The sequence below is a fragment of the Condylura cristata genome, unplaced genomic scaffold, assembly GCF_000260355.1.
Source record: "Condylura cristata isolate star-nosed mole 26May11 unplaced genomic scaffold, ConCri1.0 scaffold00018, whole genome shotgun sequence".
NCBI lineage: Eukaryota > Metazoa > Chordata > Mammalia > Eulipotyphla > Talpidae > Condylura > Condylura cristata.
The window spans coordinates 19,353,756-19,379,999 of NW_004567119.1; the positions used below are offsets into that span (position 1 = coordinate 19,353,756).

Below are 26,244 nucleotides of genomic sequence, written 5' to 3' on the forward strand. Positions count from 1 at the left end.
ACTGCTTAAAAATTTTCTGTAAACTGAAAATTTTCAGATCTGAAATGGCCTTTCATTGTGTTGAGGTAAATTCATTTATTCTAAGTGAATAAACTAATGATCATAATCCCTCACTTAGGAATATTTGTGAAGAATCAAGATTCTGTCCCTACTCTGTTCATGTATCTGTATTTTGAAAGATTATTTAAAAAATGGAATACATGAAAAATCAGCTTATAAAAATGAGTATTTGGTTAAATCCAGCCAGTCAAAAATTTCAAGTCATCTTCTCTTTCCATGGATCTTCTTGGATCATGGTGCCAGCTATTATCTTTTTTTTTTTTTTTTTTTAAGATTTATTTATTTACATACAGAGCTGGGATACAGGCCAGAGGTGCGAGGGTGGTGAGAGGATTCACCAGAGACAGAGTGGGGAGCAGAACAGGCAGATCAATGAGGTACACTGCTGAGGGGAGCAGCGGGCAGGCCAGGAGAGGCCACGCCATGTGGGTCACCTTTGGGGCCAGGGATCGAACTTGCACTGAAGCAGCTGTGGTTCACTTGCAGTGCTATGTCCTAATCTGCTGCACCACCAGGGAGGACTGCCAGCTATTATCTTAACCAGATCTCAAGTACCAAGCATTCTCAGACTCTCTGCAGTCAAGGTTTTAGGGTGCAGCAAAAGTCAGTTGAGAGTCTGACCTTTCCAGAGTCTCTCTGTTATTGTGTCATTGAGTCAGAGTCTTCACAAAGCCTTAGAGCTTCCAGGCCATTTTTTTTTGTCTGGATTGACACCACAGCAAACAAGAGATTTATCAAGACACATCTTCAAGCTAAAGTCAAGATAGCCCTTCACCTTATTCTGGATGCTTGGATTTGGATTCTACTGGAGGTTTTTGGGAGTGGAGAGGGGAGAATATATTCTCTATAGTCTGAAGGTTAATAGAAAATATGAGAGTTAAGGCTTAGATAAAGACAGTCATTGTTAGGTTTTTCACTGATTCAGGCAGAACTCAACCACACTAGTGTTTTCCTACCACACAGCACAGTGTGGTGCTAGGTAGGCCACTCTGAGTGAGACATAGGCTGTCTGTCCAGTATTGCCCCTTACTCTGTCCAGTTCCCTGAAGGACTCGGGCTTGCAAGCATCTGGTAGAATGGTAGAATAGGAGCAACCACCGTTCCTTTCAAATGTGAGCTTATGAGGTCACCTGTCCCTGTATTGAGTAGTTCTTGGAAGGGATAGGAGAATGTGTTAAGGAAAAAGAGTTATTTTCTTTTCAGAAGCATGCACGCAGAGTGGAAACCAATTATATTTTAATTTATTGGACTCTGGGAAAAGCAGTTTAGCAGTTAATCCAGATAAAATGTGTCTTTCTCAAAAATCAATAGACACAGACCTTTAAGCACCTATATGGGTTGGGAGCTGTCTTGGCTCTCTGCACAGCGCCGGTCTCAGTGACTCTAGCTGCTTACGCGGCCACACTGCAGACAGAGAATCACACAGGGTCGTGGGCCTTTGGACGGTGTGTTTGCATGTCCAGGTCCATGCTTCAGAACATAGGTCATGTCACCAAGGAGGTTGTTTCCAGGGTAGGCAGCATTAGATTTTTTAAGGGAATCAGGAGCTAAGTTTCAAAGTGAAATGATCATTTCCAAATTATTTTGCAAGTGTAGGCAGTGGCATTATGATGGCTATTATCAGTACTAAGTTTTCACCCTCTGATAGACTCCCTATCTGGTGTTTCTTTTTCTTTCCCCAAAGTCAATAAAATTACATTTATTTTCTGAATGGTCAATAATTTTGCCAACTATGATAAATTACATTTTGAACTCAGCTTCAACTGCTTTCTTTCTTTTTTCCTTTTTCTCTCATGCTTTTTCTTTTTCTTTTGCCTTAAATGTTTTTATTTAATAAAATAAAAAAGAACATGTTTTCTTTTAAGACGCTTTTGTGAGTCTCTACTTTTTTTTTTTTTTTTTTGCATTGTTCTTTTTCAGAAGGTACTGGACCTTTGGATTTCAAATTGGAGACAAATTGAATGATATTTCCACAAAGCTGGAGAGAGATGTTGGGTTTTGCAGTAGTCAGGCCATAACCTCAGAGCCTGGGTGAATATAAGTAGCTGCTTTTCTTGTGGTTCAAAGGCTTTCTGCCTGCACTGCTGGGCCTTAGCTCGGCTGAGGTCTGGACTGTGTATCTAGTCTGGATCTTGGTTTTTATTTGTGATGATGAGGATATGCTTAGAGACGCCATTGTTCATCCCATTCTTGAACAGTGCTGAGTGCTCCAGTCTTCCAGAGATCAGAGGAGGGGATTGTGATACCGGAGGTTCTAGGTCCTCAGACCATATTCAGGGATCTCCAGACTCATCTCAGAATCCAAACAAACATTTTAAATGGCTTGTTTACTTGCTTCATGAGGGCAAGGATTTTGTCTGTCTTGTTTGCCTGAACCTTCATGGCACAAACTGCACACATAATACCTATTGATCAAGTGAGCAAATCAATGAATTCAGCAGAGGGTTTCAGTATTAAGCACTTGCTTCCTCGTGACTGTCTTTGACTTAATGTTTACCTCTTGGGGTACTGCAGTCCTCTTGCTCTCCTCCACCTTTTTTCAGCCTGTTTTCTGGGTCTTTTTGAAACATGTAATTTACATACTATAAAGTTCATCCATTCAAAGTATATAACATAGTGGTTTTTTAGTATATTCACAGAGTTGTGCAATCATCACCACAATCTAATTGGTGCCGGAAACACAGGATGCCAAGTGGAGTTTGAACCCCAAAAGACCCTGGTTAAAATTCTTGTTTCTGCCACTTACAAGCTGTGTGATCTTGGGCAAATTTCTGAAATTCTTGGTGCCTTTGTTTTTCCTAGCTGTGAGATGATTTGTCACTCTTAGGGTTGTTGTGAGAAACAAATGAGGCATTGTATCTCAAGCACGTAGCTCGTAGCTCGGAGTGTAGCAAGGAGTACACTTTCGCAAGCCTTCTTTCCCTCCCCTCTGTGACCCCTGCACCCTTCAGCTACTGGACCACACAAGCTGGGACGCAAGGACAGACGTGGCTCTGATCTGTAATGTTCTTAAGCCACCTTCTCTACCTCAAAAGCAGAGAGGAAGGACCCTAAGGGACAATCTTCCTGTCGGGGTACTACCGACTGACCAAGAGCCCAGCCAAGATGCCCCTTTACTGTTCATCAGCTGCCCCCACTTATTTTTTCTTCACAGCCTCAGATCAGTGGGTTTGACCTTTCTCTCAGACCTGCTCATTCCCACTCCAAAGTGGACTTCATAATTCATGGTCTTCAGTCTTCAGTGGTTTCTTCCCCCAAAGTAGCCCTCTTGGGAGGTTTTCAACACTGCATTTTCCCTGCAACTGCAGAATTTGTTAATGCTGGAAATGATCCAGTTAAACCTTCCTCTGAACAGAGAAGGGAGGTGACTTAGTTACATGGTTAGCTGGGGCAGGTCAAGTCTAGCACACAATAAGCATTGAGCACATGTTTGTGGAGTGAGGGAATGTGTTTTGCTACATTATATTGCCTCAGTTGGCCTAGGAATCCAATTGCAATCTGAGGGCTTAAGTTCACATTTTGACCCCACCTCTCTAGTCCTCTTCCTAAAACAAAGATAAACCAAGAGTGGCCAGTGTTCAGTCTTAAGCAATGAGATCAGAAGCCTTGCAGAGTGACCCACACTGGCTGGTTATAACAATTACGTCTGAACAATGCTTGGAGAAAGTTGAATAACAACTTCCATTCTGATGTGATCTGTGCATTTGCACTGAATCTTGTAATTCACTTCGGTTTCCCCTTCTGGAGTAGGGAGAGCTGACATTTTCCAGGCAGCTTTGACTTCGGAGGGATCTAGACCCAGGGGATTTGTTCCCTCTGGTTAATGGATAGTAACGGGTCTGTATCAATATCCCGAGCATGGTGTGTGGAAGGGCCATGGGGAGGGGTCAGAGACATCTGTAAAAGGAAAAAAGAAGTGGAATGACAGTACACTCGAAAACTTCTCTTAATTAATTTTGAGGTTCATCTATCAAATATCCAGGTCAGAATTTCTGGTGCTAGTCATTTAGAAACAGCAATGCCTCCTTTTGGAAAGTGGGAAACCATAGACGAGAATGTTCTCCCTCTCGCTCACCTCCCTTGAACTGCCTCTCCCCCTTGTGAACAGAACGTTACATCGTTGGTGCGTAGGTGACACACGCAGACCTCAGGCCAGGGACTGAGTCAGTACTGGATGTTTTCCTTCCAAAAAATTGTTAAGGGTCTTAATTTTCAGTGAATAAAGCCTTTGTTTCCCTAAATCAGCTTGATGGTATGAAAACACTTATCTCCAACATTCATAGAATAATACCTTCATGAAATTAATGTTTTCAGCAGGTACATTTCAGAGGAGGCATGGGGTAGGCAAGGTGAGGGCTAACTTACAGCAGCTTTATAAGGAGCACAGTTTTGACAAAACTTTCCCCAAATCAGAGTCAGTAAGGAAAAAAAACTCTCTGCTCGTTTCTGTGGGGGAAAAGATATACATTAACAATGGAGGTGTTGGAGGGTCCTTTAGTATGGGGTGGAGGCTAGTTTTTAGAAAGAGACGCCAGTGAGAAAAAGGGAAGTTCAACTGCCTTGAACTTGCACAGAGACACCTCAGTGCAAAATCTGTGGCTGTGGCTGATTTCACTAGGGATGCTCGATTGGAAAAATCTTTCCTCTTAAGAAAGGAAACTGTGGGAATTTTGACCAGTCTTTTCATAATTAAAAGCAGCTAGCCTTTCTGAGGCCGTGGGCAGACAACTCAGAGCACTTTAGAAAGCAGTGAACAGTGAGTAAAGCAGCGGGAGACATTTCTGCTTTGTCACGAGAGGCACCTCCGCTGAAGAGCCGGCCACCTTCACAGCCCGGGAAGCAGTGCCTGCTCTGCCTGCCACCCAGGAATCATTAAGGGAGAAGTGAAAAGCAGATGATATAAAATATGGGGGGAAATATTGAGCTGGTGTTTCCAAATTCACACCCAACCTTCCTCATAGACGGGATCTGGAGCACTTGGCCAAATGTTTTTAACAAATTGAGTGCAGAAGAGCCTGGAACACGGAAAACACTCTGAAGAATGCACTTCCCCTTCTCCCTACCTTCATCGGTGACTGTTTATCTTTCCATGATTTTTTTTTTCCTAAGCGATAAATACAATTAATTGGCGTCCTTGCTAATTCTTTTGTGATCATTAAAAAAATAAAAATAAACAGAAGACTCACTGAGCGCATCACACCAGCCGTTGCTTTAAAATAGAATTTTTGGAAGCATTGTTGATTTCTACTTATTTTTGTTGGCAAATCCTGGGGAAAATGTCTATCTTTTCCTTTAAAGTTCTAATTCAAGGCATGGATGTGAGAGTTCTGAAGGGACTTTGGGACTGCGGTAAAATTTCGTTGTCATAGTAACAGAAAGGGAAATAGGCCTAGCTCACCTGGGACTTTAGCGCTGCAAAAGCTGGATTTTTTTTTTTTTTTTTTTTTAAGGAAAGGACTCTGCAAGTGAAATGAAAAACTTACTGTATTTTGAAAGAAAATTCCAAACATTAAATAGGTAAACGGCTGAGAAGGCTACTTTTTTTGGGCTGATACACTTGTGTGATGAAAGATGGCTGATTTTAAAATTGAACAAATGGGATTTAAGAGAATATTAGCTTAAAAACAAGTCTTAGGAATGAGGCATAGACCCTTATTCTGTGCCTTCTTATTTTTCTGGGTAATCCATAGAATGTCTGAGAACATTCTCACAATTGTTCTGAAGCGTTTACTCCACAGTGTGTGCCTGTGCAGACTGACCGGGTGGTAACATGGCATTCCTTGATTTTATGCACATCAGTTGGAAATACCAGGCGCCCTTTGTGTGTGAGGTGTGAGTGTGTGTGGCCGGCAGAAAGCCACCTAGGACAGGGACCTGGGACTCCTGCTTCAGCTTTATCATTTTTCTGACATGCAGAAAGCAAGTCATTTCTGCATGGCGGGAGTCACTGATGCTTCTGAAGCCTTTAGACTGAGGGGCCTCGGGAGGCTGGAAAGTGCACCCTTGCATCTCATCGAGGGTGACCACCCCAGAACCCAGCTTGGGAACCACTTCACAGTCCTGACAGGGAGGGAGCATGGGGGTGGGGAGCTTGCGACTGAAAACACCCAAATTTGCAAAATTGCATGAGGGTCAGTGTGTTCGTTCCTCCGTGGCGGGACGGCTGAAATTCCCCAGACCTGAAATCCAGCACTTTCAAATAAAATTAAATACAATGCAGATAGAGGTTCTCTTCTAAAACGTTTACTTAAAAAAATGTAACACATTGCTTTCTCTTCACAGATTCTTTTTAAAATTTTTCCTCAAGTGCAATCAGAATTGTTTGAAAACAGCAGGAAACCCAAGGGACATGAGGAGGTTTCAGGTAAGGGCCCTGCGCCGTTCTTTCCTGTTAAATAAGTCATCCTGTTTTCCCTCTCCTTAGCACTTTCCTCTTTTTCTATAGAAAACATTATTCTCGGCTGCTGCTAACAATCAGAACAGACAACTCTAAATGATACCCCTCATCTGAGAGGATCGAGGGGTCTTCATTTTGTAGTGTTTAGGCCTTCTGCGGCCAGCGCCCGGGCCCCAGGGCACCAACACGGGCTGGCGATTTGATTTTAAGCCCCCAGGCTTTCCTTTGCACACACAGCTGCCCACAGCGGGAGCCATGTTCTTGATATTCAGCCACCTTGGGATTTTTCAAAGCAGCTTCTCTGTGCCTTCTGCAAGCAACAGCCTCTTCCTCCCCTTTTCTTCCTATTAACTATTCAGTGCTCTCTCCCCGAGCCTTTGGAAAGCAGCCGCCCAAACAGCCGTGGTCACTTTAAGATTGCGGATGACAACAAGACCCACGGGACAGTGACCCAGCTGCCTGGCAGTTAAATCTGCCACCGGTTTCATCACCCTTGCCACTGATGTACTGGGGTAGGAGCTAATAAAAACACAGCCCGGCAAAGTGTGTCAGGTTGGAGAGAAGAGCAGCCACAGCCCCTCTTGGTCTCTGCCTTCATTTCCAAGGACCCATATTTAATCCACCAAGTGCCTTTCCTGCCGTTCATGCACATTCAAAATACACAGTGCTTCTCTCCGGCCCCCCAGAAAAATTAAAACGTGTTAAGCCATAGTATTCGAGCTGGAAGCTTTAAAAAAAGAAAGAAAGAAAGAAATCCAGGCAGCAACTTGAGATATGGGGAACATCCACCTCATGTTAGAGGTGAGGGAAGCGAGGTTTAGGGAGTTGGCGAAATTCACCTCTCATCACAGGAGCCTGGGCATCTGACTGACAAACCCTTGCCATCAGGCCATGGGTTCTCACCACGTGCAGCTGTGAGGAATAGACTCTGCTGCTCCCTTTTTGTGTTCTTAATAATTTCTGATCAAAAGGCTGCATACATTCATTTTGCACCAGATTATGTCGCTGCCCCTGCCAGTCACTCAGAGAGTTCTGTGGTATAGGAACACAAGGATGGAGTCACTGAAAAGTTAATAGGGGTGGTGGGCAGTCACAATGTAGGTGAGAGCTACTTTGAAAAAAAAAAAAAAGATCTCTGTAAATTTTTTTTTCTTTTTTTGCCACATCGGTTATCAGACAGTCAGGCTGGGAGCAGGTCATTTTTTGTTAGTTACGTGGCACTTTGGCCAGCTCACCAATGGTAAGCGGCTCCTTTCCCTTCTGTAGCATTCTCCCCCACCCTGCTGTGGGATATAAAGGCAAAGAGAAATAAAATGAATAAGCTTGGGCATCCAGCAGGAACATTGAGCATGGTTGGCTCCCAGTTTCCAAATGCAATGTAAATACTTCAGTCCACATTAGTGAAATTCCCCCAAATCCCAAAGCACCCCGATGACCCTTGCGCTCTGGAAGGACAAGGCAGGGTGAAGAAGTTGGCAGTTTGACTGCTCCTGTTTCCCCCAGCCCACCCCGCCTCCCGGTCTCTGCCATCAAGTCCAAAGAGAATACTTTCCTGTTGAAAAGGTTTTAAATTAGAATGTCTTGTCATTGTTTATCTCAAATTTGAGGGATGTACTCACTAAGCAAATCGTGATAATATTTTGTTTACTTCTTCAGTTATTTACTGTGAGGTTTTTCTATGTGCCTGTTTTTCACAGAATATGTTGCTAATCTCAAGAGGGTGTGAAATTGTCATCCCATGTGAAAGTATTTGACTTTTGCAAAGACAGAAAGATTTTTTTTAAAGTTTGTAGATTTTATGATTGTCTTATTTTAGCTTATAGAGCTAAAATAAATTGGCAATTTTGGGGGGCATTTTTAAAATTAAGTAACATTGATAGAACATACTATTCACATTTCTAACCATTTTAAAGTATGCAATTCAGTTGCTTTTAATATGTTTGCAGTATTTTGTAACCATCAACACCATATGAATCTAGAATATTTCCATGGCCCCCAAAAGAAATACTGTAACGTCCAATTCCCTCTCCCCTTTCATTGGCAACCACTGTTCCAATTTTCTGTCTCTATGGATTTGTCTGTTACATGTCATATACATGGAATCATACAATAGGTGGCTTTTTGTGCCTGGCTTTTTTCACTTAGCACAATGTTTTCATGGTTCATTCATGTTACCGCATGTGTCAATACTTCATCACTTTTTATGGCTAAATAATATTCCATTGCAAGACTATGCCATGTTTTAATTATCTCTGCATGTGTTGATGAACAGTTGGGTTGTTCCCACTTTTTGATTATTATAAATAATGCAACTATGAACATTTCTGTACAAATTTGTTTTTCTTTTGATGAACATATGTTTTCAGTTCTCTTGGGTATATTCCTAAGAGTAGAATTTCTGGGTCATATGGTAACTTTAACTTTTTGAGGAACTGCCAAGCTTCCACAATGGCGGCACCATTCTATAATCCCATTAGCAACGTATGAAGGTTCCATTTTCTCCACATCTTTATCAGCACTTGTTTTCTATTTTTTTAGTCTACCCATTATGTGAGTGTCAAGTGGTATCTCCTTGTGGTTTTGACATGCATTTTTCTAATGACTAATAATGTTGAACATGTTTTCATGTACTTATTGACAATTCATGTATCATTTTTGGACAAATGTTCATTTAAATGCTTTTATTGTTTTTAAGTTGGGTTGTTGTTTAACTGCTGAGTTGTAAAAGTTCTCTATATACTTGGGACACTATTGCTTATTAGAAGTGCAATTTGCAAACATTTTTTCTGATTTTCACTTTCTTGATAGTGTCCTTTGTTGTATAAAAGAATTGGCAACTCTTATACTGTACTCAGGTTCTATTAAATGAAATAATAAAATCAATGAAAGCTCTCTTGCACAGAGAAGGCTATTATAGAGAAAAGCTTATATGCTGTAATGGTCAAGTGAGAAATTTGGATCAAGTTCAAAATATGAAACAAAACCTGAGATAGTCAGTAATGGTGATGTTGAGGAGAGTGATCGAATGGATGGAATATACATCTCATTCAGAGTGACAAAGGTAATAGTTGTAATTGAGACAATTCTCTACTTTTATTATAGGATCAGATATTTTATTTGCAGTATTCTTTTGTGGGGCTTGGATCTGGACCAAACAGAAATATAAAATGTTTCTAATCAAATCATGAATCTAAACTCTCCTTTCTCTCGCTGCCTTTTTCTCCGACCTCCAAAATACTGGTGGAAATGGAATTATCCTGCAAATGATCATTGAGGAAAAAAAATATTAGATCAACTTATCTCCCAACCTTAATCAAATCTTCCTTTAATGTAGTTCGAGTCCTAAGTATTGTGGACATATTAAATAATTATCAAAACACAATGGATTTAACCATTTTGGGCTCAGATTCCCTTGATAATCTGGTAAAAACTATAGTTTCCATCTTCACAAAAGGCTACACCTAAGTTTTGCTTTAAAATTTCAGGGGTTCTCTCGCCTCCTCTTAGTGTGTCTGTATACCTCTGATCTAAAGACTTGAAATTCACTGAACAGTAAAGGGCATCTCTATTTGAATCCAACCCTTTGAATGCAGACCTCTCCACTTAGAACTTTTGCTGAAGATCACCTCTCTTTCTTGGCTTAACTGCCATCTGTTCTGTATGACTCCTGGATCCATTTTCTCTGACCCACCCTACTTGGGAGCTGCAGACATTCAGCTCTACCTCCCTCCTGGGCATCTTCCCTGGGATGACGAATGAGCACATGTTCACAGCCGAACACCACACTCCTTGACCCAACCCCTCCTTGGTGATTGTTAAAGTGTCACTTGTTCCTCCTAAGTATCTGCAAAAGCCATCTCTCTCTGTGCTGAGAAACTGCACTACGCCCTCGCCGCTACTCTTTCCTTGTCTCATCCAGCCTCAATACTGCTGCCAAAGTTAGCTTTTAAAACATGTCATCCCTCTGCTTAACATGTTACACATTTGTGCTATTCATAGCCAGAAGCTCTGATTTAAAAGGGCATGGTTTAGAGCTGTCGTCATACCAGGCGGCTCTTCTCCATGCCATCTTCTGATGTTTCCATATGCCCACTGCTCACCAGGCACACCTCTTTGATTTCTATTATATCTTGGAAACTTTCCACATGTCTGCCCCCTGCCTGAGAACCCGTCACCCTCAGCCAACGTGTGACTCCTACTCATGCTTCAAGACCACCCCTGAGTGTCACCTCCTTTGTGAGCCATTTTCTGACTCGTCCTGGCAGAGTTATTGTCTCCTTCATCCGTGCCAACTTACCATTCTCCATGAGCCCCTGCTCTGCCACCGATCACATTGTCTTGCAATTCATGTTTTTCTCTCTAATAGACAGTGTGCTACTTGAGGGTATTCATATGTTTTAGTTTTGTATATTTCCTTAGTGCCTAGCACAATGCTCCACATATTGTAATTGAGTGAATTTTTAAGAGAGAGGAGTAAAACAGTAAAGATTTCAAGGACCCCACCCCAAAGTGTCTGAATCTTTGGGCCATGTATACAGAAAACCACTCCCGCCCTCTTGAAATGCAACAGTTAGGTATAACATTCAAATGGATAGCTCAGTGAAGGGAAGGATATGTATTTCCGATTTAAGCTGACAGGACTGTTATGAAACCCCATTCTTTATGTCTCTGTATTGTGGGTGGAGAGCAAGCAATTGTGGAAACCCCAAGAAAATCAAACCAAGAAAAGGAGGAGTTAGGCATGTTGTCATCTCCCACATTCAAATTCTAAAACACACTAGAAGTTGACAACAATCAAGGCTATTGTTGCCAAATCACTCTTGTAGATAGGCTGGCTGGCTCTCTTCCAAGTCACACTGAAACCAGAGACTCATTGAATTCATTTATTCATTCACCCAACCGACATTATTAAGGGAATTCTACGGCCAGGCACTAACCTGGTGCTGGAGATACATCGCCCAGCAAAACAGGTAGAATTCCCTGCCCATGGGGGATTTACACCCCAGTGGAGAGATAGGAAAGTGAAAGAAAGAGTAGTTAGTTGTGCTTCTGGAAGTGACCTGCTTAGAAGCATAGCCCAGCACGGTGCCCTGTCTGTCTTTCCTGCCAGAACTCAGCAGTGTGGTCAAGTGCGAGCCATGTGGGAGGTGAAAGACCCCACCATTTGAATAATAGCAAGTGTACATGCACCTCTGAATAGTCTTCAAAGTTTTGCACGCAGCAGTTCTAACAGGACACTAACATCAGCAAATCATTTGCTTGAGGTTGGGAAGATTAGAGGTCTAGGTCCCAATTCCTTTCTACCTTCTCCCAACCTCCACCAAAAGGATACTTAAAACAAACAAACAAACAAACAAAAAAGCAAAAAACAAAAACCAGATGCAACCACTGTGTATGGCTGGGTTTCTTACCATCCAGCAGTATCAACTTGTACGTTAGGAGGGTTTCAGAGCTGGTAGCCTCTCGAGTGCTGCAAGCATTAAAAATGAATTTCATTCCAACTTTTTTGTAATTGGGGTAGATTTTGACTTCCATTTGTTGAACGCTTCTAAGTGATTCTTGGTTGTCTCCAGTCATCCACTGCTTTGATCCCTTATTTAGATTACACCCATCAAAATAATCATTTTTAGTTTGTGGAGTTATGCTACAGAGAGGAGTGAGATTCTGCGCTTGGAGAGCTAAGCGGTTACAATGTCCTACCCAGGGAAAGCAAAGTCCTGTGTGTGCAAAGGTCTGCACGCTGTCTCGGGGCGGGTGGACACCCTGCTGGATGGGTATCTTCTAGGGCCTGAAAGGGAGTGTGGGCAGGGTTGGTCCTTGATGAAGACACACCTGGCAGGTGTGTCAGAGCAAGAGAGAAGACATACTTGGGGATGGGGTGCAAAAGAGGGAAGATCCAGGGTCCACTCCACCAGGATGAAGAAAGGAAGTGAGCTGTGTGAGGGCTGACTGACATCCAGGGGAGTGGAGGAGGTGAGAGGCTGAGAGCTGGGTGGTGGGACACGCCAGATGCAGCAACCGCTGAGGAACGGTGGGGAAATTAATGTGGACGACAGAGACACGTCGCCCTCCAGCTGGCGATAGCCATTCGTCTGCTTGTCTAAACGCGCAGGAGCAAAGGGCAGGGCTCCTCATGTCTGGAGCAGGGCCAAGATCCATCCAACAACCCTTATGAGTTTTTAAACCCCCAGCTCTTATATAAAACCTTTTAATGGCACCACCATCTATTTTCCTTAAATAAAAAATGTTAAATGTTTCTCTCACACCCGTTGAGGGAAACAAGAGTTTAAATGAACTCCAAATGGTAAAAATTTAATACAGCTCCAGCTGCCTGCAGGTTTCTTCAGTTCAAATCTTTTCGTACAAGAGCTGCTCCAGCTGCCCTGTGATTTCATCCCCACTCGAAGGCGGCCGGGCTACTGAGCAGCAGTTTTAAAGCACCTCATGAAAATCACTTGACTTATGTCCTCTCTGAGCAACAGGTGAGTTCCTTTTCTGATAAAACAATCCAGAGAGTCCAAGGAAAGAAATATTCATTGCCTGTCTGAAGAGGGGTAAGATGCCTCCACAGGCCAGGGAGCTCTCACTCAAGCTCATACTTTAAGCTCGGGGAAGACTTTCTGTGGTTTAACTTTAGCTTTTCTCTACCTGTTGGGGTAAGCTTGTGCTGCTCCATCCCTGACTTTCAATGTCTCCAATGGAGACAAGGATGAAGATGGTAAGAAATTCCAATCAAATCTGACCAGTTCTAACCACCTCAAAACAAGGGATGTTTTGAGTTCTTTGTGAGAGAAAAAAGAGGCATGTGAAATCAGGCCATGCTACTTACTTAGCTATTGGGGAAGGGTATGGCAGATGTCAGTGTGGTGGAAACAAAGCCTAAATACTCAAACAGTTGACGAGACTCGAGTTTGGACAGAAAGTTGTAGCCGTGCACGCGTTCTAGAATAACCAGACACAACTTCCTGGGAAGAAAAGCTGTTATGCAACCAAAGGGCATAGATACTTCAGCCACTTCTGGGACTTACCTGCTCCTGCTTTTCCATCAGTGGGTATTTGATGAGGTCCCTGGGGGACAGAGTTTGGTTAGAGAATGACCAAGTCGAATCAGGAACTGCCTCAGATATGTTAAGGCTTTCCTGTGCCCTTCAAATGGCCTGTGAGTCAAATACCCACCTGGACCGTAACCCTTTCACGTGATGTGCCTTTCAGTTGGGAAGAACAGTGGGCTTGACGGAATAAGATGAGCTAGGGTGGAAGTGTCAAGCATGTGTAGCTTTTGACAAATTTAACTGTCGAGCAGTTTGATAATCTTTGGACTCTCTGGTGACATGAAAGGCTGGTTTAAAATATTGTCACTTGATTTCTGGGCACATAGATGTGTTTCTTAAAAACTAAGCTTTGAGGCCCTCCCTGGTGGCGCAGCGGGTTAAAGCACAGCACTGAGAATCTAAAACCGCTTCCACATGAGTTCGATTCCCGCCTGCCCTGGAGGTGACCACATGGCGTGGCAGACCTCTCCTGACCCGCCCGCTGCTCCCCTCAGCAGTGTACTTCGTCGATCTGCCTGTTCTGTTCCACACTCTGTCTCTGGTGAAGCCTCTCGCCGCCCCTGAGCTTCTGGCCTGTACCCCAGTTCTGTATGTACAAATAAATAAATCTTTAAAAAAAAAACAAAAAAACAAAAAAAAAAACTAAGCTTTGAAAGGTATCCACCCTAAGCCAAACTTGCCCAGATATGCTAACAGAGATGCTCTACTGCTCTACTGTACACTCCTCCCCTTATGCCAATTGTTTTAAGTGCTAGAAAAATCATGTCAGTAACCTTGAGTTATGTAACAAAATTCACTTAAAAAATTCAAAGCCTATCTTAAATCTCATTTTCTTGATGAAAATGTTTGTTATTGCTTTCAGTTCAGGCAAATGTTTCCCATTTTGGGATTCCTAGAATATATTGTGACCACAAATTTAGTCCTTAATTACCGTATATGATATTTCTGGTTCCGTTTAGTGTTTTTATGCTTCGTCATTTATATGGTGCGCTCCTGGGGGTGGTGATGAAGTTTAATGTCAGCCTCCATTGCCTTGTAGCACTGTGCCAGGGAGTGTCAATAAATTCCTTTGATTGATCAAGACATAGCCCTGTCTGGTTATTACTTAGGTGTCTTCTCAGGAGTTTGGTCATTAGTGCCACAGTCCCCCCTCCCTGGATGTGAACAACCCTGGAATGCCCCACATCTGTCTCAACAGCAATCAATTCTGTGTTCTCTTGTTTAGTACTTGATACTCAACTGAACAGAAAACTCAGCCTTAGGGAATATGAAACAACAGAGATTGCTAAGAATTGTGGGAATTTCTTAAAAAAAAAGAAAAGACATAACCCATGCGTGGGGGGTAGGTGTTTAAAGGTAATTTTGGAGACCCTGGAGTCTAGTAATAAAGAAGACTCTGGGCTTTAAAACCGGTTTGAAAATATGACGTGTGCCAAGAATAAAGTGGTGGGGAGAATTCGCAGTAGCCAGTTCGTGAGTTGTTAGCCTGGATTCAATGAATGAAGGTTTAGACAAAATTCTTTCATCAGATTCCCTTTATCAAATGTGAGTATTCACCACTGTTTACAGATACTAAGTGTGTATTTCTTCTTACAGTCTGGACCAGACTTGGTTGCCTCGCACAACCAGAAATCTGTCTTCGTTTTCTCTGTCCCTTTAACAGCCTCTGTGTCTCTTCCCTCCTTCCACAGGTGGAAAATAAAACCCCACATAACAGTTATGCTTTGGGAAAGCTGAAATAACATATATAGCAACTGAACAGTTATAAAGGAAAAGCACATCGTGAATTTAATTCCATTTCCAGATGTAAAATATCATAAAGGATATTTTCTCCATACTTGGCAAAATCACAGGAATTTTGGAGACCATTTTATTTAGCTGGGAGTGTGCATGTTTGTAAGTAGGTATCAGAGAGTCTTTAACATTGAGTATGCTGTGATGCTATGTGTTGTAGCTTTACTGAGATTGAACTACCAAAGGCCTCACATTCAGCTAGGAGGTGCATGACCCTCATTGAGATGGAGGGGAAATGTGTCTCTGACTAATGGTAGAACGTTGGTAGGTTTTCAAAGCAAAAACACCCATAGAGAGAGGTTTTGAACCAACGTCATTATTCTCCAGCGACTACAGACATTGGAATTGTCTTCTGTTTCAAAGAGCAGGTCATTTAGTCATTCAACACATTTTTCATTTTGACTTCTCTTTTTCTTTTCCCTCCTCTCTGAGACTTGGGGTCTTTGTCAGAACACCTGGGTCTGAGCTGAGAAAGACTCGTCAGCGTCGAAGCAAAGCTGGCCCTTTTCTGATGTATATAACACAACTAACTCACGATGTTAGAGTTTTGAGAGAAGGAGGAAAGGCAGTAGAACAGCAAACGTATGATCCGAAAAGCCAAGGAAATTTCAGAGTGGAGAGAAAAATAACCCAAATGCACGAAGACAACAAAAAGTATGCCCGTACTAATCTTGCTGAAAAAAGAAGAAACAGTTTCTCGATTGGAAAATTGAACCTAGACACAGATTAACTGTGTGTCCACCTACGTGGTAACTCCCACTGTGGTCTTTATAGGCAGGAAAGAGCGCTTTACAGCTCAGCTCCTGCTTTGTATAATTGTTAAGAGAGAGGGACATGGCAGTACTTTTGGATAATGAGAAGAAAAATAGAACTTCAGAAAGCCAATCAGTTTTCGTGTGTACTTTCAGTAGATTTCTCACACAGTTGTAGATTTTGTTCTTAAAATGTGTGTTTTTCAAGAGGGTGGGAGCTGCACATTTTTTATTCATGCTTTTATTGCTGTATAATCAACTATAACTACCGCTTAATTGGATGATTCACAATGGAACCTGTACTGTCTCTCTCCAGTTGTTCTCTGGTTACTGATCTGGCCTCCCCCCAAAACGAGCAATCACACTAAGCAAAATAAGGAATTGCAAAAAATGAGAAAGCCCTGTCACTTTTAAGAAAATGTAATTTCAATTGATCCCCTCTTTTCTTTCTTGGAAGCTTGGCTTAAAGGTAACACATCATAAATAATATTTTCATGAGCATAATTGGTTGTCGCTTTTGTATTGGATTGAAATGTACTAGTTGAGTGGAGCTCTCATCCACTGCAGCCTCCCTTGCTGGAACTTAGAGCTGAAATACAGAGACACCAATTCTGAAAAACAAATGAAAGCTGTCACTGGTGTCACAGCAAAAACTGAAGGTCCATCCCACACAAATTATGGACATCTGTATTCCTAATTGGCATCCTTTTGGACTGTGCCAGCAGAATAGCGGTGCCAAGAGGGCCTGACAGCTTTAGAAAAGACTAGGTAGGTATCAGGTTCAGATGACAGGAGGCACTGACGAGGCGTGGAAGTTCTTTTGTATCGAATACGCTCCATATGTTGGTTATAGTACTGGTGAGTTTTAATTTCAGGTACCTCCACATGGCACCTTTTGTCAGTACTAAGTTTGCTACTTCTAAAACAGACCCGTTTATGGTCTTTGGAGAACAAGTGGTAGTGATAGCTATATGATTATAGATGGTTGGCAAAGATGCATACAAATAGTTAACAAGGTAATGGTAAGAAATGTTGACCTTGATTTGTTTGGCTAAGATGTAAAGATTTTTGAAGGTCAAAGGTGTCCTTGTGTAGTGTTTTGGAGTCTAACTGTGTCTGACCCTCTAACATTAAGCTGCTGTGGCCTGCAGTTTTGAAGAGTGAAGCAAACCAGGGGGAAAGAAAGAAGGGGGAGAGAACAGGAAATGGAGTGAGGTGTTTCAGGAAGTTGTCAGGGGTTGACTGATTGATTCCAGATGGAAAAGGTCAGCCTTTGTGACCCAGGAAATACTCACTAGGGGAAAGAAGTTGGCTTGTGGAAGGGGAAGGCCTGGGAGTGAGACGATGCTGGAATGCACATTCCACTTCCTTTAGTCTTCAAACATTCAGAAACTTTAACTTCTCTGAATAGAATAATATCAGTGTTGTCATCATTCATCAGAAAACAGTGAAGGAAGTTAAATTTGAAACTTTGAATACACCAGATGTATCTTCACCTCTATTATGTAGTTTCAAGTAGACTACGGAAGTAGATGACATAGATATGAAAATCAACGTTTGTGTGTGTGTCAGCGTACAGAACAATCACCGAACATGTCTGGGTTCATGTGTGGAAGTTTACAATTTAAATCCTTTACATTTTGCAAATTCAGTTTAATTAGAAAATTCTTTTAGCTCTCCCAGGTTAAGATATTGGAATATTAAAAACTGGAACTTTCCCTCTCTCTCTCTCTCACACACACATATATATGTATACATGCACATACATTTGGACGTAATTTAAAATCTTGTAATAAATTTTGCAGACACTGAAATAATTCAGGTTAATTCCCTTGCTGTCATGAGAGGCCAGTGCTTGCCAGCAAAAGATTAAAATTTATTTCCATTGTTAATAGAAAATAATGAAGTGCATCTGAACCATCAGGGTATGTCATTCGGGAAATGTTCACTTTGGAACTCAGTCTTACTCCACCCAAATGGACAATGATGAAATCAGCTGGCTGGAGAAAACCCCATATTTTGTAGCAGGAATGCATGAGCAGCATAAAAGTACAGTATGACAAGAAGCTTGTGAAATGAATTAAAGTGGTCTTAGAGAGACTACTCTCTCCATCCGCATAATCCTCTGAGAGGCCAGAGCTCCCCAGTACAGTTCATCAGCAATTAAAGCCTAAGTTCCCGTTCTTTCTTTGTTTTCCGTTCTTTGTGGAGATGACAGTCACGTCTTTGAAAATCCATTCACACACACAGCTTGTAAAAGTGGTCCCTTCTTCATTTTTCTCGGTTGTCTGATATTTTTGGAGCATAAGCATGGAGAGAGGTGAACACTTTCAACCTCCACCTTCTTCTTCACTCAGTTTCCAGAAGACTCAGCCACTGTCTCCCTTTGGCTATGACGCCATCTTGTGCTTGCTGATATCATACTGATAAGAACTTGTCCCTATGTGTATTTGAGGAGAGTATTGGAGGTTTTTGTCTTATGGTGGCCACTGCATGAAAGGAACTTTCTGGAAGGAAGGACTTTCCCCACACTCTAAAACATGGACACGGTTGAAAAACCACTCAGAGCTAGACAGACTGCACCCTTAAGTTATGAGCAATTATATTGATGGCGATTTCCTGAATGACAGCTGAGGCTCCTTTAAGTTCATTCTGCTAACATAAAGAGTTGGGGATGGAGAACGACCCACCTGTCCATGTAATGCAGTCGCAAGTGAGGAACTGAATGAAGTGTAGGGGGACAGGCAGCCCATGGAACACATTCTGCCATTGTTTTTGAATTCCGAGGCCCTGATATAATACCCAGCATGCAGCAGGAGCTCAGTGGATGTTGTTGGGTTGAGTGCTTGAAACTCACTTGTGTCCATGTCAATTTCCCCATATACTACTGACATGATTACTGAGTCAGACTAGGTGAAGTGATTTGTGGAATCATGGTTTTAGGGATTCTTTCAAATCTAGTACATTAACAATATATAAAAAATTTAAACGATGCCATCAATAACAAAGATATAGTTCCTCTAATGAGAGATTAAATGTAAAACTCTACTTAAGGTAAAGAAAAAATTAGACTTAGCTACTATGTGGGTATGGTGGGTGAGGTGGTGGGTAGGGTCATCTGAGAACCAACACAAGACAACTTCCTGGGAGATGACAAGGCTTTAAATTCAATTTGGGAGAGGACAGGAAGAGGCTTCTTTTTTAAGTGAGGTAAGCTTTATGATATTATGTAAGTTTTAAGTTTACAACACTATAATTCAACATTTGTATACATTACAGTGTGATCCTCACAAAAGTTTACTTTCTTTTTATAAAATCATTATTTTTAAACATAGTTCTGTCTCATGTACACACTCAGTACTCCCCTCAAATGTTCTCTGTGTGTGTATACACACACACACACACACACACACATGAACATGTTCATCTCTCAAAAAATATTGCTATGCACAGTGGAGAAGCAGATTCATATCTGGGATGACCCATCTTCCTGGGTCGAGAGAACCCAGCTTGATGGGTTGGCTCAAGTTCACTTTCTTCTCTTAGGCTTTCCTGACTGCTCCTGCCTTGGCTGGTTTCTGCCTCTTTGAACTTCTTCCCTTCCCCCACCCCAGATCTGCAGCACACTCAGATAGCTCAGACTGATCCCATTCTGTGTGCTATTTGTTTTATGTGTTCCCTGTGTTTTCCCATCTCAGAGTAAGTCCTTTGAGGGTGGGGGCCGTGAGTTGTAACTTTGATATACACTCTCTGGGTTCCCCCTTGTAAATGCTCTCCCAGAACTTAGACTACTTGGGGTGCTCAATGAGAAAGGTCATCTATTCCATTGACTGGTCAAAAAAGACTGGGGGAGGCAAGAAGAGCCTGGATATACCCCAATTTGGCATGAGCCCAGCCCTGCACAAGTGCTTTAAAATGTATCATCTCAGTTTTTACTTGTTTTATCCCATTTAGCCCTTCAAGATAGGCATTGCTGTTGGTGTGATACAGATGATTAAAGTAGAGATCAAAAGATTAATTAATTCAAGTGCCTACTAGAGGAAGTAGCCGATATGGGAGCTGAGTTCAATTTGGGCTCCAAATTTGTGCCCCCCCCCCCATTCCACATCCCTTTCCTCCTTTACCTCTAGTTAGATACTAAGTGTCTTACATTTCACCATTGAATTCCAGCAACTTTATCTCCTCACCGTCAGTTTGAGTGTCCCTGCTACAATTTTCTCTGCCCCGGGACAAGCCTGTGCCCAGCATCACATCCCAGGTGCAGCGCCCCACTCCGGGCTTGGAGAAGTGGCTGCCCAGCTGATATTTGCTTTGACCTTAGCTTCCTAGTCACACATGACCTGCTCCTTGTGGTCCCTGCAGCTCAGGGGTCAGCTGGGAACGATGTCTAAGTCCTGGACTGGAGAGTAGGTTTCTGGAACTAACTGGCAGGTGGCTGTTGTCCCTACTTGATCACCTGGGCATAGTTTGAACAAAAATATGTAACAACACATGGGCAAAATGGGGCCCCTCTTTTCTGGAGTCTCTGCCATCATTCCAGGAAGAAGTTAACCTGTTGAGATGCCAAGAGCATGGCCCTGCCCCAAAGTTCTGCTCTGCCTCTCATTAGCCATATGGAAGTCTGGCAAAAGAGAATTCTGGAGCCTGTGATGCTAGCTACACCACTATTCTGTCCTTTTACTTTAAATATGCAGGTGGTGTTGTCGACAACAGTGAATGTGGATGGGCACGTGCTGGCTGTTTCCGACAACATGTTTGTTCATAACAACTCCAAGCATGGACGGAGAGCACGAAGACTGGACCCGTCGGAAGGTAGGTCTGTCTGCTGTCTGGGCTGAGAAGGGCAGACAAATGAACTTCGCCACAAATTGCCTTGTTTAGATTTTATATGCATGCCTCTGAGTAGGAGTGGAGAAAGCACACAAAACCGTGTGCATTTAAAATGAAGTTGTAAACACCAACTGGGCCTTCACTGCCACAGCCTGACACCCCATGCGGCTGAAGCCCAGCCCCTGTGCTTCCCCATCCTTTCCATCCTGCTCTGTTTTTCCTTTTTTGCTAGGTGGGCAGCTCAGGCAAATGGAGTCCTATGACATCTTAGTTAAACAGGAACATTACAGTGCCAGACATGTATGAAGAAGTGTCACATAGGCCCTTAAACAGATTGTAGGCAAAATAAAACAATGTGCAGAACGAAACTGACACTAATTGATTTTTGTTTGCTTGGACAAGACGAGATCGTGGTCTGCTCTGGGTAGTTTTCCAAGTGCATTAAAGTAATTAGAAATCCTGGTAACTGTTAAACTTCAACTTGTCCAAAAAATTAAAGTCTATCGAGGAAGATACCTGACAAACTGAAGTACTTTCCATCTAAATTCTTCTCTTTTCTTCATATTCCCCAACTCATTGGTGAGGGAAGACCCTGAAATACAGAATGCACGACTAAACCAGCTACTATGCTGGTGTGATGTTCACTGAATCCTGCCCACCTGCCCCTACCCCAATTTGGTAAAAATGGGTCTTGTATCATTAAGAAGAAATTAATGAACTGAAAGAATATGATTGAATCAGTAAAGAATTTGGAATAGTGTTAATTCTCCCACAGTGGACACGGAAAGGGGAGAAGAAAATCCCAGGGCTCAGAACTAGGAACCATCCAGTTTCTCTTGACTGATTGGATGTGATTGACCGGCTGTTCAAAGGGGGCTCATGTTTTTGGAGTCCTGCCAAAGTTCTCCTCCACCTTTGACCCTGTCAACTTTGGAAATGGAGTGATGGATTGACTTTAGTTATGGCCTGAAAACCATATTGGGTTCCTGTTGGGATGTAAACTCCACAGCCTCAAACATATGGAAGAAGGAGGGAAAATCCTTCCTACAAAGTTAGGAAAACGACTAGAAATTGTCTCCTGACAATTTTGTCTTTTATCAATTTGTCTTTTATCCAACTGAAAAACACCTTCCACCATGAGAGATTTTGTTTTCTCTCTCTCTCTCTCTTTTTTTTTCCTCTAGCACATTAGCAGGCCTTGTAAATCTTCACATCTTGGGGCAGAGGAGGTGGGGAGAGAAAAAGGATTTACACATTTTCCAGCGTGATCAACTTATAAAAATATGGGGAAAAAAACAACAGTTTTAAAAACACCCTTTGCACAATTAGCTAAGTGTTCCACTTTTTCATGCATAGTGGTCAACTCATTAGGCTTTATGACCTGATGAAAACCAACAACCAATTAGGGAGTGATGGCAAGTCAGCAACACTCAACTTGAACTTCTCAGAATGACCAACAACTTTCCCGGGCAGCCCACTCCCTAAACTCCAGACTCCAGCCGCCGAGGGGCAGACCTGACTCGCTCTTTCCTATCTCTTCAGCTACCCCCTGCATCAAAGCCATCAGCCCGAGCGAAGGCTGGACCACCGGGGGAGCCATGGTCATCATCATCGGAGACAACTTCTTCGATGGTCTCCAGGTGGTGTTTGGGACCATGCTGGTGTGGAGCGAGGTGGGCAAAAGCTGCTTGTCTCCTGATCTTTGGTTCAAAGATTGTTTTGATTTGGGGGAATCAGTAATTTCTGCAACAGCAGCATGAATTCATCCTGTTGACTATGTATGATGAGCAGAGCACTAAGGATTAAAAAGAGATAGAAATATGACTTTTTTTTACAGGCATGAGCCTGTTAAAAAACAAATATTCATCTCAGTATTATTTATCATTGTGAAAAAGTTGACATAGCCTAGTTATTGAAAAATAGAATAATGATTAACTAAGTGAGGAAATAGGATTAAGCTGTTAAAATTTCATTTTGGAAAAAATTTAATAACACAGGAGAAAGCAACAGGCTTACACAACAATGCTAAGGGAAAAAAATAAATCAGGATGATGGTGTCTGAAGATGTAAAGTCTAATTATATAACAGAACTCCATAGAAAAGTGCTGGAAACACCAAAGAGTCATAGCAGTTGATTTTGGCTTATGCAACATTAATATGTTTCTTTATATATTTTCTGCAATTTCTAAATTTTCTAAAGTAGATATGCTCTGATTTCATAATGAGAAAAAAAAGGAGATGTTCTAAAACAACAAACAATAGTACTAAGTTGCATATGGAAATTGCCATATTGATATGTGAGATTGTAGCTGTGTGGAGGTGTGGGGATGACAGAGGTGGGGGTTGGTGGGCACAGGGGGTGGGAGGGATGTAAACTGGGTTGGTAGGACGGAAAGGACATAGAACTGCTTGGGCCATCATGAGTGCCCCAGTCTGCCCCAGCACCCGGGAACTAGTGGTGGGAGATGCACGTGTCCTCAGTATCCCATGATCCAGTGTGTAATAAGTACTTTATTTCCCTGCCTGTTCATTCCTCAGCTAATCACTCCTCATGCCATCAGAGTGCAGACTCCTCCTCGACACATCCCAGGAGTAGTGGAAGTGACATTATCTTATAAATCCAAACAGTTCTGCAAAGGCGCTCCAGGAAGGTTCATTTACACAGGTAGGTGAGAAAATGATACCAGCATCGTTAGCTCCTGGCTTCCCTTTGTTCTAGTTCCCCCTCTCTCCACTTTATAATCTTCTGAATTTTTCTAGGTCTTTTTACCAATGCAGGAAAAATTGACTGGGTAGTAGAGGGGTAATTGAGGGGGAAAGTGTAGACATAATTCTAAAGTTCTGTTTGACTTGAGCAACTTCTGCATGGTCTGGGAGATGACTTTGGACCCTATTGGAATAGACTTACCCAAGCAATCAGATGTAAAGTTAGACAAAGGAGCTGGTGATATCTAAACTGTCTTGAAAAGGCCTCAGAAAAGTTGCTCAACAATGAGGCAGAGTGATTCAACTTTTTTTTAATTAATTTTATGAAAGTAGAAATCATCTATTAGTTCAATATTTGCTGAATGCATATTTTGCACCTACTACTTCTTGGTAGAAGTACAGGTGATGTGTAAGCCATGTTCCCTACTTGGAAACTTAGAAGCTTTGGAAGGAGGCAGTGGCATTTTGCACTAGAGAATTAACTAGTAAATTCAAAGAGCATTTGAATTTTCCAGTGAATTAAAACACACGTTTCAGGAGGAAAGTTAAGCGTTACTAGAATGATGAGATGGGGCTTCAAGCAGGAAATGAAAGCTGATGACAATTTTAAGGAGGGGGAGGATTTGGAGAGTTGAAGAGAAGATGGAAGAATGTTTCAGTTATGGAAATCTCATGTACAAAGTCCAGTGAGTGAGGAGAGCTTGTCCCCCGAAGAAGGACTGCCAGTGCCTTTGGGCAGAGCTCTGACCAGAACCAGCCTGCCAGTGAGCCAGGCACAGGAGGGAAGGGATCATAAAACAGCTTGAAAGTCTGTCTGGCTATGAGAATTGCCATATTCGTAGAGACAGAAAGTTGAATGGTACCAGGGTGAGAGGAGGAATGGGAACTGTTTAATGGGTACAGAGTTTCAGCTTTACAAGATGAAAAGCATCCTGGAGGTGGGTTGTACAGCTGTGTGAGTGGACTTAATGCCACTGAGCTACGTGCTTAAAAATGGCTTAAGGTGGTAGGTTTTGTCATGTGTCTTTTGCCACACTTTTGACAGTTGGACAGAGAATGCCTAGTGTGAGTGTTTTGAATTGATCTGACATCCCTCTGCCAGGGAGAGCACCTCAAAGGCGTTATCATAGGAAAACCAGAGTTAGGAGAACAGCTGAGAGCATGAGTCAACGAGAATATCATATTTTAAAATGTATGTATATCTGGCTTTCTAGGTCATGAAAATGCTACAGATTCGGCATCCATGCTTGTTTAAATACACACATGGTTGTTTAGATATCAGTTAGGAATAGATGGAAGATGGTAATTTTTAGGTATATAGATTTAGAATTTCATCTTTGAAAATTTCTTTCACATGATATCAAAATGCTTCTAGCAGCTTAGACTCTGGCAGGGGCGACAGACGCAGGCTACAGTCATTTGGTTGAATCCCATCAGGGAAGTGGAAGCAAAGGGTTGCAGGAGCAATATGGGGAGAGTGGCTGACTTCTGAGAACCGCTGAGGGCTTCCCAGAAGAGGTGACCAAGAGTGACCTTTTAGAAGCAATGGAGGAACTTGCTAGACTGAACAGAGGAGGCATTGATCCACAGTGGGAAACAGTGCCTGGCAGAAGAGTCCACAGAACTGTGAGGTGATAGACGCTATGTTAGATGTAAATTCACGAAAGAATTTTGAGATAACAAGATATTGAGGCTCTTCTAGTCAGGCACCTTCTTTGGCAGATGAGAAAATTGAGACTCAGGGAGAAATCATTTGCTCACAATTGCCAGAATTAAAGGGCGAGTCAGAACAAGAACTCAGGTCTGACTTTCCCACCTCTGCCTCTTAGTTAGCTATGTAGTGTTGGTCAGAAGCAGTTTTCTGTTTGCCCGATGTGCTGAGACATTACTACTGGCTTATCCGTGAAGCAAGCGTTGATGGAGCTTGGCCAGTGCTCAGCGCTCTGCTCTGGGCTGGGGACACTAGAGAGCAAAGCAGCCCGTGGGATCCTTCCTCCTTGACCTTCAGGTGTAGTGATGGAAAGCCGAAATGTTCTTGCTCCAGAGTCAGATTGCCTGAACTCACAGCTTGTGTTGCCACTAAGTAGCTCTTCCATCTTTAGCAAGTGACTTAATTTCTTAGCTTCCCCATCTATAAAATCTGAGTAACAGAGTGTATGATAACTGTGGTATGCTGGTAAAGGTTTAACAACAGACTCTCCAGGGAAAACTGGGGCAGGGCAGAGGCAGCACTGGTTTGTAGGATTTACTGATTTCCATGGTGCAAATACTCTTGCTATGGCTGACTGCAAACTATCAATATCACATCAAACAGCTCACAAAATTTCTGAAAACTTTACAGCCTTGCTTTCATGAAATGGTCTAAGCCAGGTCTAGAACACCTGTGCATGTAACACATTTGGAATAGGAAGTGACTGTACTTTATTATTTCAAAACTGCTTATTATTAATATTATACTTATGTTACTATTAGTGTTATTAAAAGAAACTAACTTGTATAAGGATTACAAATGTGATGAGCACTAAATAGGAGTTCTATAGGATGCTGTTGGTAGCTGAAATGACTCAGACCTTCTTAATCTAATATGATGACTAAGAACAATCCAAACAGAGGAAACAGTAAGTGCAAAGGCTGTGGGGTAAAAAAGAACATG

The 26,244-nt window shown here is 42.3% G+C and overlaps 1 protein-coding gene across 1 annotated transcript in view; it reads left to right on the forward strand.

Annotated features, from left to right (window-relative positions):
* EBF2 (early B-cell factor 2) overlaps positions 1–26,244 on the forward strand; it is a 180,240-nt gene that overhangs the window by 121,528 nt on the left and 32,468 nt on the right. The window contains exons 7-10 of the mRNA XM_004685383.2: positions 6,343–6,424; positions 20,750–20,867; positions 22,428–22,558; positions 23,424–23,550. Of these exons, the coding sequence (XP_004685440.1) occupies positions 6,343–6,424; positions 20,750–20,867; positions 22,428–22,558; positions 23,424–23,550 (458 nt within the window). The remainder of the gene's footprint in view (positions 1–6,342; positions 6,425–20,749; positions 20,868–22,427; positions 22,559–23,423; positions 23,551–26,244) is intronic.